The sequence below is a fragment of the Neolamprologus brichardi genome, chromosome 1 (assembly GCF_056152115.1).
Source record: "Neolamprologus brichardi isolate AB-2024 chromosome 1, ASM5615211v1, whole genome shotgun sequence".
Lineage (NCBI taxonomy): Eukaryota > Metazoa > Chordata > Actinopteri > Cichliformes > Cichlidae > Neolamprologus > Neolamprologus brichardi.
In genome coordinates, this window is record NC_142104.1 from 17,533,381 (window position 1) to 17,550,138 (window position 16,758).

At 40.5% G+C, this 16,758-nt stretch overlaps 1 protein-coding gene across 1 annotated transcript in view; it reads right to left on the minus strand.

Moving 5' to 3' along the window:
- si:dkey-234i14.2 (uncharacterized) overlaps positions 1–15,152 on the minus strand; it is a 43,303-nt gene extending 28,151 nt beyond the window's left edge. The window contains exons 1-2 of the mRNA XM_006780028.3: positions 14,940–15,152; positions 10,494–10,569 (exon numbers count right to left, since the gene is read on the minus strand). Coding sequence (XP_006780091.1) covers positions 10,494–10,569; positions 14,940–14,961 — 98 coding nt within the window. The 5' untranslated portion in view covers positions 14,962–15,152. The remainder of the gene's footprint in view (positions 1–10,493; positions 10,570–14,939) is intronic.
- Between the last annotated feature and the right edge of the window lie 1,606 nt (positions 15,153–16,758).

The window sequence follows — 16,758 nt, forward strand, 5'->3', positions numbered from 1 at the left end:
ATTGAATCTGTGCGTGATTGTGCTTGTGGTTTGCGTGTGTATAGGGAGCCGACTCGTCCTCTCGCTGCCCCGGGGGCTCAGAGCCCATTTCCTGTTGTGCAGTGTGATAAGTTTCCCTGTCAGATCCTCCCAGCACCACTATATTTCTGATAAGCTCCACTGCTAGTTTTCCCGACCTCTGGCACAGAGATCAATTTGAGATTGATTCAGAATGCCCTGCTGGGCCGAACTGGAAGATCAATTTGAGATGGATTGTTCATGCCAGGGGGCCAATGACACGCAGTGCAGTGCTCACTTGCTTTCTCTCCTTTGCTTTCTTCACCCCTCGCTCTCCCTGAATGCTGTTATTTCTTCCTCTCTCTGCATTTTTCTCTCTTACGTACCCGTCTCCCAATTGTTTCACACTTGTCTTGTTACGGTATTACACCCTGCCTGTCTTTCAAGTTTCTGCATCAATCTTTATTCATGCCTCCTTTTTTCCACCTGCTTGCCTTACATTCTCCTCCCAGTGTGGAGAATGCTGTGGGGATAGAGATGACTTCATTAGCAAAGGGGCCAGCCACGGTAGAGTGATAAGCCTGTAGGACAGGAAAGATAACTCATCTGGCCTGGTAATGCTCACAGCCACACAGTATATGGATATAAACCAACACAAACACACACACACAGAAAGAGATAGATTTTTCTTCCTGGTGAATATGGCCCTTCCTGCCATTATGCCCTGAGCCACCGGTGTCACCATTGCTGGCTCATGACCTTATTTCCAAAGAACATTGTGTCTGCAGCCAGCCTGCCGCTCCCTTGCTCCTTCCTTCGAACCGCTCGAACCCTATCTTCTATCATCTCTGTTGTTCTCTACTCTCTCAAAGGCTTTGTCAGTGGCCCTGAAACCAGCAGATGCACTTTCCTTCTGTCTCCATGGAAAGCGACCTTTTCCCCACCAGTACATCCACCTCTGACTGCACTGACCTTTACCCACAGTCCAGCCATAGTCATCTCTCAGGAATGCACTGAAAACGGCACATCACACAGGTGCATTCATGCGGAGAGCAAGCTGACAAAGGACAGAGAGAAAAGCTGGACACAAAAATGAAAATGGCAGTTATGTTGTAAAATTGATGTTCACGTGGAAAGGGGAGGGAACAGTAGGCTTTGATGAATAGTTAGTGGGCTGTTTTTGGCCGAGGCACAAGTCAAGGCTGCCACCATGGTCTCTCACTCACTCTCTCAGACAGTCAGACTCTCCTCCCTTGTCACTTTGTCGTACACACTAAAAGAAACGTGGTTGTGATGAGAATAAAAAGCTTCACAGAGAAGTTCGCGCTACTTTTACTTGTCCTGGTTAGTCGCTGCTGGACACATGTCAGGTGTTGTGAAAAAATGCAACAAGTGCTTTGTTCAAAATCTACTAACGTCTAAAGTGTCTAATCTGGGTTTATTTCTGTCAGCATTTTGTGTAATGTTTTCAATATAACAGATTTCCACTTTTTCACATGAGCGTAAATGAGTTGCACACAAGTCTTCAACACTTTAAATAATGCAGTGTTCAGGATTTGACACAATTAATACTCAAATCTTCTCGATCTGGGAATGAGCCGTGATATTAAACATGGAGACGCACTCAGCGAGCCTCGCACTCGACTGGCCTCATCGTCTGGCAGAACAACAACGCTGCTCACAAAGAAAACACGGATGCATTAGTCACACAGACAAAGAACTTCCTCCACACTTGATTTAACTTAATTTTTCCAAGGTGCAGACATAAGCAGAATATTTGTCCTATTTGTAAGGATAAATTAAATAGCGAGAAATCCGTCACTGTAAACTGGAATACACAGCAAAGTACTTTTTAAACAAATGGACACCAAAGCAATAGGTGAGCTATTTTCTTTGTTAGATACTTTTTGAATGCAGATGAAAAACATCAAATATCCCTTGCTCAGTTACTTTTTGCAAAGTTAGCAAGGACAGGGCAACTCATTTGAGTTTATGAAAGGAAATAAATGTTATTTTACCCCTACCATGCATAAGTCACACAATCTCAGATATGAGCTCACACTAGTCTTGGGCATAGATCAGGAACAATGATATCATGTCAATTCTAAACCCAAAGCCCACGCTGGGAAGAACACAGGAGGCGGTGTAATCAGGTTTTGCATCTATTTTACATATTTATTTCTCTTTATATGTTACAAGTGACAGAAGTCTGTTTTTTGCATTTCTAATAAATGTGAGGCCTTTTTTTATTTTCTCATTCTGTGCAAACTGCACTCCTCTCTCTATAAATAATGTTTACAAATGTCATTTAAAAAATTGATTACAATGTGTTGTGCACACATTTGGCTCTGGGTAGGGATCATAACAGCTGGTAGTCAGCTGCGTTGTGACAATTGAGAGACACAGAACTGTATCCAGCAGAAAGAGGTCGTTCTTAAAATCGGCGAACATTGACAGTGCCTCAGTTTGCCCTTTGCTTTTGCACTGCTGGTGGATTTACAGATGTCAGCCAACCGAGCCTAAGGCGAGACCCTCATATACAAACTGTCAAAACAAGTGCTGCATGGAAACAAATGAGGAGGAGGAGGATATTTTAAGATATAAGATTCAAATGTAGGTTTATGGATTATTCCCAACACTGCCGTCTTGAATGACAGCTTAAGCTTTATGTCATCTGTCTTTTTTAAGAGTTTTTACTGGTCTTTCATGATGTAAAACTAATGGTGCACGCCCTGCACAGTCAAGACAAGTATGTTTAATTGAAAGCTGTAATAGGACGTGGCTGTGTAGTGTATATATCCTACCGAATGTTTGGAATTTAATATTCATCTTTGTTTGTTTTCTTTAAAATAACTTGGTTTAAACCTGTCTGCTCGTTCTTCTTTCCCCATCATCGGAGGTGACAAAAGTACAGACATTCAGTATTTAAGTAGAAGTACAGATACTTCTGTTAAAAAATACTCAACGAGAAGTACTTATATTTACTTCAAATCGAGTACAACTTATTTAAAAGGCTCTGAAATGTACTCAAAGTAAGAAAGCTCTTTTGAGGACACTTTTACAAGCTATTTTTGTGCGATGCCAACTGAACCTCGTACTATAATAATTTCACAAAATTATAATAGCACATGAGAAGACAAACTTTATTTTAGTCCAAATTTAAATTCTTATGTACCCAGATTGAATCAGTTTAGTAGAACATGAGGCTAGAAGAAAAGGAGAATTAAATAAATATATATTTTCTGTTGCCTGTGAAATGAGCACAGTCAGGGTTAAAGGGGGATTCAGTGGGTGGAGGAACCTTAAGATCGACTGCAGTGGTTCCACGTAGGGAAAAGAATCACATCCCAGAATAACTTCTATTGTAAGATCCATTCGATTTTAGATGTACAGGCTGTGATCAGCTGACCTGAGGTTTACTGCTCTTTGTGGATCTACACAACTGAATTCAACAAGATGTCAGCAGATGTTTCATGAGTGGTCTTTGCTGATTTCCATCCTCTACACTGACAGTACAATGTTTACACTGTCTTTATACTTCGTTCAGTGAATGAATCTAAGCATCATCAGCTTAAATTCAAATTCATCTCTGCCACACTTAATCTAGCCTAACTCTGACCATGAACACCAAAGCCGCTGTGCACCAGTCACACACTGTTCTTTGCTTTCAATCTATCACAGTACATTAAACTGCACAGTATTTTTATGCAACCTTTAAATACCACACAGTTAGTATACCTTAGTTTGTTTTCCAGGATGTTTCACAACATAACTTTACATAAAATACAGATCTAAAATCTGGTTTAACAAATGAGGTGTTATATCAGATACAACTTATATCTCTTTGTAATTGATAACCTTGATTGATCTACCATGACGATTGCTTTTCATGTGTTACTGTTAAAGGGTGCAGAGACTTGAAATAATAACTCCCCTCAAATGTCTTAAACCAAAGGTAACACGTCTGTTTCGAAAATGTAAGTGGTAGGAAATATAGATATTTGCGTTAAAATGTAGGATGTAACAGTAAATCGAAAAATAAGTACTCAAGTAAAGATACCTGAAAATTGTGTATAGTCACAAAGTATTTGTGCTCCCCAGCTCTCCCCATGTGTGACAACACATTCCCATTCACTCTGCCAAGCTTGGAGAGTACACTCAAGAGCCACTTTGATACTGATCTGTTCAACAGCTTCTTAACTCAAAAATCTAATCAGCCAATTACATGGCAGCAACTCAATGCATTTAGGCATGTAAACATGGTCAAGACAGCGTGCTGAAGTTCAAATTGAGCATCATAATGGGGATTAAAGGTGATTTAGGTGACTTTGAAAATGGCAGTTGTTGACACAAAAAAGGCTGGTCTGAGCATTTCAGAAATTGCTGATCTACTGGGATTTTCCTACACAGTCGCCTCTAAAGAGAACATATATTATTTTATGACACAGTTTGGGCCCTTTATTTTGTAGACAGAATAAGAAAGGCTGAGATGGTTTTTACATGTGCAAAAGAGAAACAGTGAAAGGATTTTGAATATGGAGCTGCCAGGCAACAGGAAAAAAAGGGTCCACAGAGAAGATTCATGGATGTAGTAAAGAAGGACATCCAGAGGTTGGTGTGACAGAAGAGGATGCTAGGGTTAAACGGAGAAGGAGGCAGATGATCTACTTATGTGACCACTAAAGCTATTATACTCTGTTGCGTACACGGACAGGGACCCAAAATTAAGTCACAGGTACCTAGCGGTCCCTAGTGGACTTGTGGATGTGGAAAGCATAAAATGTGTTTAAAGGGACCAGCCAAAGGAAGAAGGAGAAAACTTTGGGCTCCTTAGTACCAAATGAATATTGTTTAAATGTACCATCTTCTAATGGCTGCTTCTAGCACGGTAGCACACCATGTCACAAAGCTCAGGTCATCTCACACTGGTTTCTTGAACATCATAATGGGTTCACTGTACTCATAGCCTACAGTCACCTCAATCCAACAGAGCACCTCTGGGATGCGGTGGACTGGGAGATTTACATCACTGATGTCCGTTGATGTCGACATATCTGCAGCAACTGTGTGACGCTATCATGTCAATATGAAACAAAAACTTGAATTTATGTATTGATAAATTAGGGATCTCTGAAGGCAAAAGTGTACCTAATGATGTGGCTGGTGATTTTATAGTGTTACCATAACCAATAAAAAAAGAGCAACATTGAATTAAGTCATAAATATGACCTAAAATATTTCCTGTCACTCTCTTATCCATCGCCGTGCTGTCAAATTAGCTTTTAAGTTCTGGTTCACTGTGTATAACGCAGGACTTCATCATCTACTGCTTCTGGCCACTTCAGAGTTCATATTTGCCCCTTTTGCCCCCTTCAGCGTCTTTGAGCTGATCTAACAGATGGCTCGCACTGTTTCCATCCTAACACCGACTCCTCTATGAGTAGCCCCTCACATAATTAAAGAAGAAATCAGACGAAAATACCAGCGACCAGATGCTCAGCACATTGCCACTCGGTTTCAAGGCTACCCTCCTATCCCCCTCCTCTGTGCCTCTCTCCTTCCCCTTACCACTGAGAAGCCAAATGGAGCAGCTAGTAAAATGAATACTGTAGTAACCTTAAGATAGACTGGACATACTTCGGGGAGAAAAAAAATTACAACTACAGCCACAAAAGTCTTATCACACATAACAAGGGGAGAAGAAAATATTAGTTAACATGACTATGCCTGTGTGTTATTGTTCCATCTTAATTATAACAGCAAGTGCTTTGAGAGACAAAGGCCAAAAAAGACTAAACAGCAAGCCTCCCTCCATCACCCAACCCAGTCTTCTATTCCAAGCCATGGGTTAACTATACATTGACCGCACACACACATTCAAGCACACACGCTCCTCTGAGACTCCTCGTATGGCACCTGAGCCTTCCTATATGGGCCACACAGTACAGTGAGCTTTGTAGTAATGCACTGGAGCACACAAGGGCCATGGCTGCAGCATCAACAGCATCTGGGTTGTGGAACATTTGCCACTCGCTACACCCCATCACTGCTTCCACAGCTGTGGCTCACCAATAGAGAGGACCTGTGACAGTCAGAAAGCATGAACGATAAATGATGACAACACCCATATGTTGCCAGGGTCGCTGTAGAGGAAATAGCCTGGGGGTAGATATAGTGCATGAGAGAATGGCAGCGGGAAGAGACAGAAGAAAAAAAAAAAACAGTGTTTGATATCATGAGGCAAGAAATGACTTGCAGTGCATTAAGACATCAAATGAAAACCTTTATTGGGTTTTACTATCAATGGAGTTTAAATTTTTTATTTTGAGCTTCATAATCCAGCTTTCAAGCCATAATAACAGTTTAGAAAGAGTGGTAGACTACATGGTTTTGGATGAGTAGATTACACTGCTTTAGCATCTTAGACATGACTTAGAAAGTTTGTTTGCAAAGTAATCTAGGCCACAGGCGAACGTTTGTTGGCCAGCGCTGTGAGAATAGTGGGAGGGAGTAGTCAGGGCATGCTGCTGCTAGCAGCACAAAGCAAGATTACTGGAGCCTGGACAGAGAGATCTTTTGGTAGCTGCCTCACAACATTTTCATGTGTAACTGTAGCTGTACTGCTCACATTTTCTTTAGAAATCAAAATATATATGTTATGCAGAGGAATTGTAAACAGTGCCTTCCAGTAAAGCCAAAAGAAAGCAATTTATTCCTTTTTATTTTGCAATTTACTGTCATGCATTTGATTTTGGTCTAATGGTTGGTAATTTTGGTTTGTCTTGATAACTGTTGATGGATTACCTTTTAAAATGTATGGAGAAAATTGGCCGTATACACAAATCCTCATTGCATAAACTTTGTTGAATCTTCCTCTAGTGCCACTATGAGTTTGTGATTTGTCAGTTTTATTAAATTGTGTCCCTTTCAGGATGAACTGTAATAATTTAATCCTCTGACTTTCCCAGCGTGTCTCAACTCAGGTACTTCTGTTAGCAGGCTGCACTCATGCAGTGCATTTTGTGAACATCAGCGATTTGATGCATGTCTAACCATAATGCTAAATTCATTTCCAGGGAAGAGAACAGTTGTGTTTAATAAAACCAAGATGACACAACACGTGTGATGTTTGGTTTGAGTTGCAGGGCAACTTCCTTACATTCTGGTCACTCAGACACTCAGGATGTTGGACATTTAACCATCAAGAAACCAGTTGCTCACCAAAACTGCTTGTAACTAGTTGCCAAATACAAATAGAAAAATAAATAAATAAATGCAGTAACTGGCAGCCTACTTGCAAGGACACTGCTGTCCTATTTTTCCTTTAGTGTGACTGAGCCACTACACGCAATTAATCTTCTTCACGCTGGGTGAAAATTGTTTGGTGGTTTGTGCTATGTGGCTAGAAAAATGACCACATGACCACTAAGGGTGAGAAAAAGGCAGTTTTTCATCCTCATGTTTTGTGACAGTTAGTTAGTACACCATCATGCATTCATGTACCCTTAAATGTGAACAGACTCAAAATAGCAAGTTTGAGTTTCAGACATTACTGATTTTCAAATATGCATGGCAATACACAACAAAATATAATAGTTTATCTGACTAATTCTACTGTCAAAATGATTATTTTCCCTCATTTTCACAACCAAGATGGTGTTGGTCGAAAAAACATGAGATCTGTAAAGTGGAAAGACATGCAAAGCCAATGACTACGACAGAAACACCTTAAAAAACTATGCACGAACATTTGAGAGTCAAAGCTAAATGGGGCCTGGACATTATTTGAGGAAAAGCTGAATAGATTTTGGTAAATACTGAAGAGGATTTTAGTTGAAATGCCCACTCCTGGTGTAAGTATGTGAAGTATGGGATGTGAGGCACACAGTTTGAGTGATGATCAAAACTCTGCAAAAATAATTACATCCACAAGTCTGTGCGGTAAGTGATATATGTCAGTATAGTAATCTAAATTGTTTATCAAAACAATACCTGCTTATCATTAGAACAGCATTGTCCATAAATACGCTGACGTGAAGATTAACATCAGGCTTAAAGCACCACTGCACATGTGTCACAGAGCGACCTGCATGACTGTAATCATGTTTTTTGCATGTGTTAACAGGCTGGATGTGTCCCATGCTTAGTTTAGCCTGCTGGATGTGTCTATAAGCCTCAAACGACCACAGAAATCCAAAGTCCTCTGCTTTAAGTCTATGTCATTTCTGCAAAATATCACGGAGGCTATATCAGGCTATATTGGGGTTGATACCTCAGGTGTTTTCCACTGGGTGTTAGTCATTGTGAGTATGTGTGTTGTATGACTAACCTCATTAATGCATGCAGTGCTGTTGAATAACTGCATGGTGGAATGGCTGAATAGTGTTTGGGGGTTCAAGGTTTAGGCAGGGCTGGTTAGAGGGATTGGAGCAGGGAGCACAAGCAGAGAGCTGGATTAACTGTTTTCAAGGACATGCTGTCTACATAATACATAATGACCCATATTGCACTATTTTTACATCTATACACCACTCTAATATATGATGAAACCAACAGAAGGACATGAATACAGCTGCCTTGAACTAAAAATCATCAGTGTGTATTGTGGGGCTGGAAACACATGTGGAGGCCCTGTTGCACAGAAGATAGAATATTAATGAGATTTTCTGATTGAGACCGAGACAAACAAGTTGGCCTCAATATCATTACATCTGTTAATATTCACTTTCTATTCTTGTTTGCATTCCTAACCTAGTTTGCAGTATTTTTTTAATCCTAGAGTGGACGTCCGCCAACATATTTTAAAAATTAATGTTTTTCTCATCCTATCTTCTTAAATGTTAAAAAAACACTTTTGTATGCTTTCAGAAACTATCATTTAATTTGGGAATTTGGTGATTTTTTCTAAATCTCTTGGACTTTTCTATTTTGTTCCCCTTTGTTTTAAATTAATTTTGAAGGACATACATGGATTTACAGAGTACATACAATGAGCCATTACCAGTGAGTGCTACAAAATGAGGATCGACTCAAACGTAACAAAAAGACGGTACTCTCTGTGGTTTGTAGGGCTGGGCTATATCATACCGTTCACGGTAATACCGGTGTAATTTTGGGCAACGATAGGAAAATGAAATATCGCGATAGAATATGGGTAAAACGCGCATGCGCACTGCCTATGTTTACATACGCACATGGCGGCGACGCAGAATGAGAAGAGCGAAAGCGGATCGTTAAATGAAACGGATGAACCAGAACTGGTTTGTTAAAATGCTGCAACTTCAGTGGTGTGGAACTGGTTTAGCTTTCGTCCGTCAGATACACAACAAAGCACTATTTTTGGTAGAGCATGCTAGCGGGCCGTCGTTATTACCGTGTTGTTTGGAAAATACGGCACACTTAAAATCAATCCTTTGATTTTTCTGAAAATCGACAGTGCCCCTTATAATCCTGTGTGCCTTATGTATGAATTCTGGTTGTGTTTACTGACCTCGAAACGATTTTATGTACACGGCGCTCGAAAATCTGTCAGATGTTTCAGTACGACTTTGCTAAGCTACGAAGCCACACCGCTTGATGGATCGTCGGAGCATTACGGCTCCGACAGTACGTATCGTGCCTCAACATAATATTACGGTATTGTGTGTGTATAACCTCTTTTTAAGTTTTGTGGATATTATACATGGTTATGCTGAGGATATGTCGACCAGTTTCCACTGGAAATGCCTTTTGGTTAAACTGTCAGCAAGGAATATGCACTGTTACATTTTTATGTAACTTTAATGCACATACAAAAAACAGCTGCTTGTTTAAGTGAAAATACATTGATGGGGTTTTTTGCACTAATAAAGTTGTGGAGTTGTACAGTATTTTGTCTAGTGTCAATTATATCGTCAGTTATATCGTTATCGCAAATTTTCAAATGTATATCGTGATAAATATTTTTGGTCATATCGCCCTGCCCTAGTGGTTTGTGCTAATAAAAGGAGCTTTGGCCTACAGAGCCGCAGCCAGAGAAAAATCTGCAGTTCAAAGAGAGAGCTCGAGTTGAGTAATGAAGCCATGAACGAATTCAAACAAGCCCACACACTGTCATCTCTTCCACTACCCCTCCAACTCCCTTCCCCAGCCATCTGAGCACAGAGTTTACGTTAGTGTAGCTGCACACAGCAGTATTGAACTGTCAGCAATAAACAGTAATCAGCTCCAATCATATGTGTGCACTACATCAACAGATGGATTCAAACATTGACTGATGGAGACAGCACCTCTGGCCAAAATCAATAGCAGCTTACATACACTGGTATGAAGCTAATAACAAATAATGCTGCATTGATTGGAAAGCTGAGGTGCAACCATTGAGTTACAGATAAAGGGCTGCAGCAAATAATAGAGCGCGTGATTATCTCTGAGTGTGTGGGGGATAGGACAGTGTTCCTTTGTGTGTGTGTGTGTAAGCTTTGTGGGTGTGGGGAGGTGGGCGGTGTCATACTCACCCATAAGTGGTGTTGCTGGCCCTCTTACTGGCTGCCCTAGAGCGGCTTGACTTCAACTCTCCACTCATGCTCATGTCTGCATGAAAGAGCAACCAATTAACTTTGTACTGATACAGTAAAGAGCAACATACTGCAACACAACAAAGAGAGAGTACCAAACACACACACATACTCACACACACACAGGAACCTCCAGATGACTAAATGGCATACACATGGTCATGTTTATCCTACACTTGGTTCTTCTTTATTCTGGCAGCATTTACATAATCTACAGCAGCTTGACATGATGCTGACTAAAGGGCCAGCTAAGACTGACAGAAGCCAGTATCTGTTTTCATGTCCACCTCCCTCCAGCCACTTTGAGCTAGACTGTTCACTCCATTTTTATTTCCTGTCTGCAAGGATACATTGGAAACTTGGCACAGCCTCTAAAAAGCTCAACTGAGCTCTGATCTCACTCTTTCTCTCCTGCAAACACTTTTATATACATGTTTGTACTAGCCATTTAACCATAAACCATCTTGATTACAGGACACGCCAGCAGCTCACTGATCTCACTGTGCTTGCTCTCTTGTCAATTTACCAAAGGTGAGTAAAAGGCAAAAAAACAGGCAGGAGGAAAGCAGCAAAGAGAAGGGGAAAGGAGAGGAGAGAAGTCCAGTCTGACATGGACAGATGGGTGGTGAATGGAGTGTGACTGGGCCAGCTGCACATACACTCGCACAGCATGATTGTCAAATGGCTGGAAGCGACAATTAAGTATGGGTTTGAAAGTGTAAAAAGAAATTTAGACATACGTATGCGCCTTTACCTCCCAAAGTAGACATAGTATTTTCATGAAAAAGTGACTACATCTCCTTACACTAAAAGGACAAAAGGCCTACACATTATCTTTTAAATATAATGGCTCGGCATTGTGTGGCAGGAAAACAAAACTGAGTTTTATAATGAGTTTGCTGAGCAACAGGATGACTGTATGATTGACTGCGTTATGAAGCCATTACACAGGAAGAGAGGGGAGGATGCTGCTGAGCACAGTTGTGGCGCTCAACAGGAGCAAAACCTCAGGAGGTAATCAGAGTGCTATCAGAGTAAACAAAATCCTATATACACCACAGTTAGCTCCTGCTTTGCAGACTTCACATCTATGCCCACGCATGTATGCACGTACATATATGTGTATTACACTTTGTTTTGTTTTGTTTTGTTTTGGGGGTTTTCTGTTCAGAGGTATAGTTTCAAAAAACAAGGCAAACTGCGTTTTCCTTCTTTTACTGCAAACTGTCTTGCAACGTTTACGACTGTTTTGAATTAAAGTGACTTCACATAAATGATGACTTTTTTTTGGTGAGCCACACACAGATTCTGCCCTATAGTTGGCTACAGAAACATAGAGGCCTACGAAAAAGAAGTGAACTCACAGTGTTATAAAATACTCCACCCTGCTCTAACCACGGTGAACGCAAAGGAAACAGTGATTCATGGTTGTTGTTGTGATGCAATATGCATTTTTTTCCCCTTGCAAATACCAAACAGTCTCACTTTAAGCAGCTACATTGTGCATTTATTAGAGCTATAAAAAAACAATAACTTGTTTGAAACACACTACTATTGTAGGCCTTTGGATAAAATCATCTGCTAAATGAATATAATGCAGACTAAAGAGTTTTGAGGACATACATATAGTATTGTGGATTATATGTCAAAATTGTAGCTTTTATCATGAAAACATGTTAACACACTATGTTTCACTACTGTCATTTATTATCCATTTATAACATCCATTTTATTGGAGGGCAATCACAAGTAGACTATTATTTTAGTTTTATTTCTCTTTTTTGCTTCTAGTTTAGATGACAGATTTAAGAAAATATATGGTTTAAATATAAACGCATAATTGAAACATTACTACATCTTCACTGTGTGGTTAGAAACTGTACAGACAGCAATTCTGCAATACGTGCAAAATTGGATTATTTTCAACGAATACTAATATTTCAGCCATAACAAGATTGCGTAGTGATTCAGGACTCATTTACAAATCCATGACCACCCTGAGAGATTCCAGGTGCAAACTGGCAGGGAGATATAGAACTCAAACGGCAGTATAATCTGTTAGACAGTTATTTTGTAAAACTGGCTCAAAGAGCATCAGAGGATACAGCAAGGTCACATGCGATCAGCTGTAATGGGTTATAAAGCCTCAGCCTCCGCCACAGTCCATCACTATGCTTTGTATCAGCGGATGTCAGGCTGACTGCCAGAGTGCCGCTTCATACCCAGCCAAAGTTAGAGCCAGCTTAATCACACTACCTGGAAACAAAATTACATAGACACAATGTGGAAAAGCTTTTCTTATTCTGAGTTTTCAAAGCTAGAAGGAGCCTAGATTTCCCCTGAAGATCCCAGTCAATCAGAACCCACCCTGCTCTAATGAAACCTTGGACCTGGATCAAAGTTAGGAAATAGGAATCTGTGTATTCACCTCATTGGAAAACACTGAAAGTTGCAGACTTTAAGAGTCTGCAACACATGCATTAAGGGGAGTCTGTGCACAGCACTTACTTTGTTTTCACAGATTCTTTTTTAGCAAACAGTCTGAACACACACACACACGCACACACACACACACACTTGAAATCACGGATGTGTGGGAGATTGGATAATGTGATCAGATAAAAACAGCTAAATCTGCCGTCTTCTATCATCATTTTTATTTTCATCCCAATTCTTCAATTTATCACGCGTTGGGCTGAACCGCATCCCTAAATGTTTGATGTATTTTTCAGCGTAATTTGATTCAACATCTTAATCGAGTAACTAACTTCAGAGCAGAACGCAAACGCTTGAGCTGCTGACTGACACTGAAATTTTCAGAGGCATTTAATTCAAATGGAATATTTGGTAATACCGTTCGCACACTCACTTTGCTTTTCTGAAGCGCTGCATCCTAAAAGTGAAAGAAAAGAGAGCGCGTATGGCTGAACGCTTTTGCAACAATCATTTAAACCAGGACTGCAAAGCTGATTTCAATTTAGCAGATTGGTTAAATTACAAAAGAACCTTGATAAAAGATTAAACTACAGTAAGATATTTTCTGCTCTTGTATTGTTCTTTGTCTGTCCTTCGTGCCTTTTCTTTTGATCACTGGTTATTGGCTTTACTTAAGCCTACTACTTTTTTACTACTACTTATTCTGGACCAGAACAAATTTGTCAAGGCACAGTATATACTGTACTATCAAGCCGCACAACCAGAATAGCAGAAATTAACATTTTATTTGATTTAGACTTACAGTTGACGATATCATTGTGACTGCAGGATCACATAAATCCCCCTCACTTGTCATAAAGCTTATTAATTAATTCACATCCTGGTACCCTGTATATTAAAGTGTTGACGACGTCTAGGTATAAGTGCAGCGTGTGCAGGTCTTGTCGATATGCCGAGTCTCTGCACGTTCCTGCAACCATGAACACTTAGTTTCCACTCACAGATAAAAACACGAAACTGTGTAACATAAATTATTACTTACAGATCTAAGGAACAAATAAAAAACAGGAAATATACTGTTTGTTGGCATGGATACATGGTAAATTGAGAGAGATGCTAGTGTGCTAAAAACCACGTCTCAACAGTGAAGCAGAACGCAGCATTATAGTGAGGGAGACGACAACAGTGACTTGACTTTATTTTTGCACTGTGGAAGTATTCAACAGTTTAAGATGCGTTTTACTTTCACCGTGGAGTCTGTTAGTCTATACTGACCTTGTCTGAAGCCTCTGCTTCCCCACCAGACAAGTAGCTTTGAGAACAGACTGAGGTTTCCAAACTAGTGTGGAAGTTGTGAAAAGATGCTGGCACTGTGCCTGCATGGTAATGTAGTCTTATTAGGAACTGTTCATGGATGCACTGTTCACTTTGCAAATGAAGAAGAAAACTATAAAGAAATCTCAATCCATATGGAGAGATGGGTATTACAACATAATTAAGCTTTAAGTCATTTCACTAGCAAAAGCCTTTGTATCCAGACTAGACCATGTGCTGACCTTGCCAATAGGAGAAACACACTTGGCTTTTGCTTAAAGGTAAATTTGCCTGAAACACCTCTTAATGCATCACAGTGTTTAACATCCTCAAGTCCAGTGTCTCCTATATTACCACAGCATCTTCTGGTTGGACTAATGTTTACGGACAGGGAAAAGCGAGAAAAACAGCTCTGAGGTACAAATGTAGAGAAACCGGAGCTTCAGGCTGAAGTGCACAGATGAGCACACACAAGCTGAAAAGCTTCCAGGATGAAGGGGGAAAATGGCAGTGGAGAGAAAAGGGATAAGAGGAACAATGGCAAATACTATCTTTCAGAAACACCGTGGTGCATGCAAACATCCACTAAAACAGGCGTCATCACACATACACAACGAAACACTTCGGTATACTCACATCTTGGACTGAACAGGGTCATATCAGGGATGCAGAACAACCAGAAGACTGTTGAGTGGAAGGACTAGCCGAGGATTTCTTTCCTTCTGTTTTATAACTCTCTCGTCTTATGTCCTCACTCTCAGACTATGTGCGCGGTGTTGTTTGTGTGTACGCGCGCCGGTAAGCGTGTGCTCAAAATACTGTTTGGCTGACTGCTGTGATACTACTGAGTCAGTGACAAACCAGCTAGAGAAGCACCAATGGGATGTACCAAATTTGTTATTGTGGCAGGGGTGTGCGGGAGCACTGGAATGTTCCATTAGCTGGAAAACTGGAAGGAGGGTAGGATGAGTGCGCAGCTGCTTCTCCCCACAGCAACAGGAGCTTTGGCAGGAGCTTCGGGCTTACAAATTCAAACCAGGCGAAAAGGAAGCCGCTATAGTGCATGTAGTGCATGTGTGTGTTTGTGTTTGCACTTTAATGCATGTGTCAAAGAAGAGCAGAAGCCTGAAGGCACAGGTATGTATTTGTTTCACTTCACATGTGCACTATACAGGACTGTAGTCTCTACTGTATATAGTTAGCACGACTAAAAGTAATGCAGTATGCAAGGGAAATAAATTTTCCACAATCAAAGGACAAAAATGACCTATTTCCCATAGTTTCCCATGTCATTAACATGCAGTTGTCTGCTAGGTTTCACCTCTTTTGTGATTTTTCATGCTTTCAACTGTTTTTCAGGTCAATTTTGGTGCATTTTAATACAATTATCTGTCAAATAATATGCTTTGTGTTGCCATCAATTGTATTACTGGCTCACTCAAGAAGTCTGGCCTCCTGGTTTTGGCAAGTGAAATTCCATTTATTTTCCATTAATTTTCTGCTACTTATCCAGATTCAGGCCGAGGACACAGCAGTCTGAGTTGAGAATCCCAGGCTTCCCTCACCACAGCCACCTATTCCAGCTCATCCTTCTTATCCGTAATCTCTTCATGGAGTCCTGGGTCTGCCCCAAGGCCTCCTCCCTGAAGGACATGCCCACAGTAGCTCACCTAGGAGGAGGCATCCTAGTCAGTTGCCTGTACCACCTCAACTGGCTCCTTTCGATGTGGAGGAGCAGCGGCTCTATTCCGAGTCCCTCTCAAATGACCGAGCTCCTCACTCTATCTCTAAGGGAGAACCCAGCTACTCTTCAAAGGAAAATAACTGTAAAAAATAATAATAAAAAAGAATATGATTCACTTTGGATCTCGCCCCAGTCCATCTGTCAATCTAATGTTCTCCCTTCACTCGTGAACAATGTTGAATCCTGTCTCCAAATCCACAAAACACATGTAGACTGGTTGGACAAGTGCAGCCTTGAATATCATCGAGATTATAGTGAGCTGGTCCAGTGTTCCAGGCAAGTGATATTACAGTATTTTATTGTATGCTATTAGTGTGGTAATTGGCAAATATGATATGTTTGAAGTCCATGGAGCCAGCTTGCTAACCACAGTAACTTAGCATGCCAGCCTCTTATTAAAATGTTGCCACTTTGTCTTAAATAAAAACAAAATCATCCGTAGCTAACATGCTAATACAGCTTCAAAACAGGGCTCCCTCAACCAATACAATTAAGTCACTGCAGTCATGCCCATCTTTTATATACAGTTTATGGTGCACACACATTATGTGAGTAAACAGAAAATAAAACAGGAAACGTTCATATAAGTAGTGACTTTATCTCAACACAAAACCTATACTGCACTGGAGGCAAGTTACCTGTAAGCCAGCTGAGAAAGTAACTGAAGATTTCATTGCAATCCTAGTAATGTCCCATTTCTCAGCATTATTT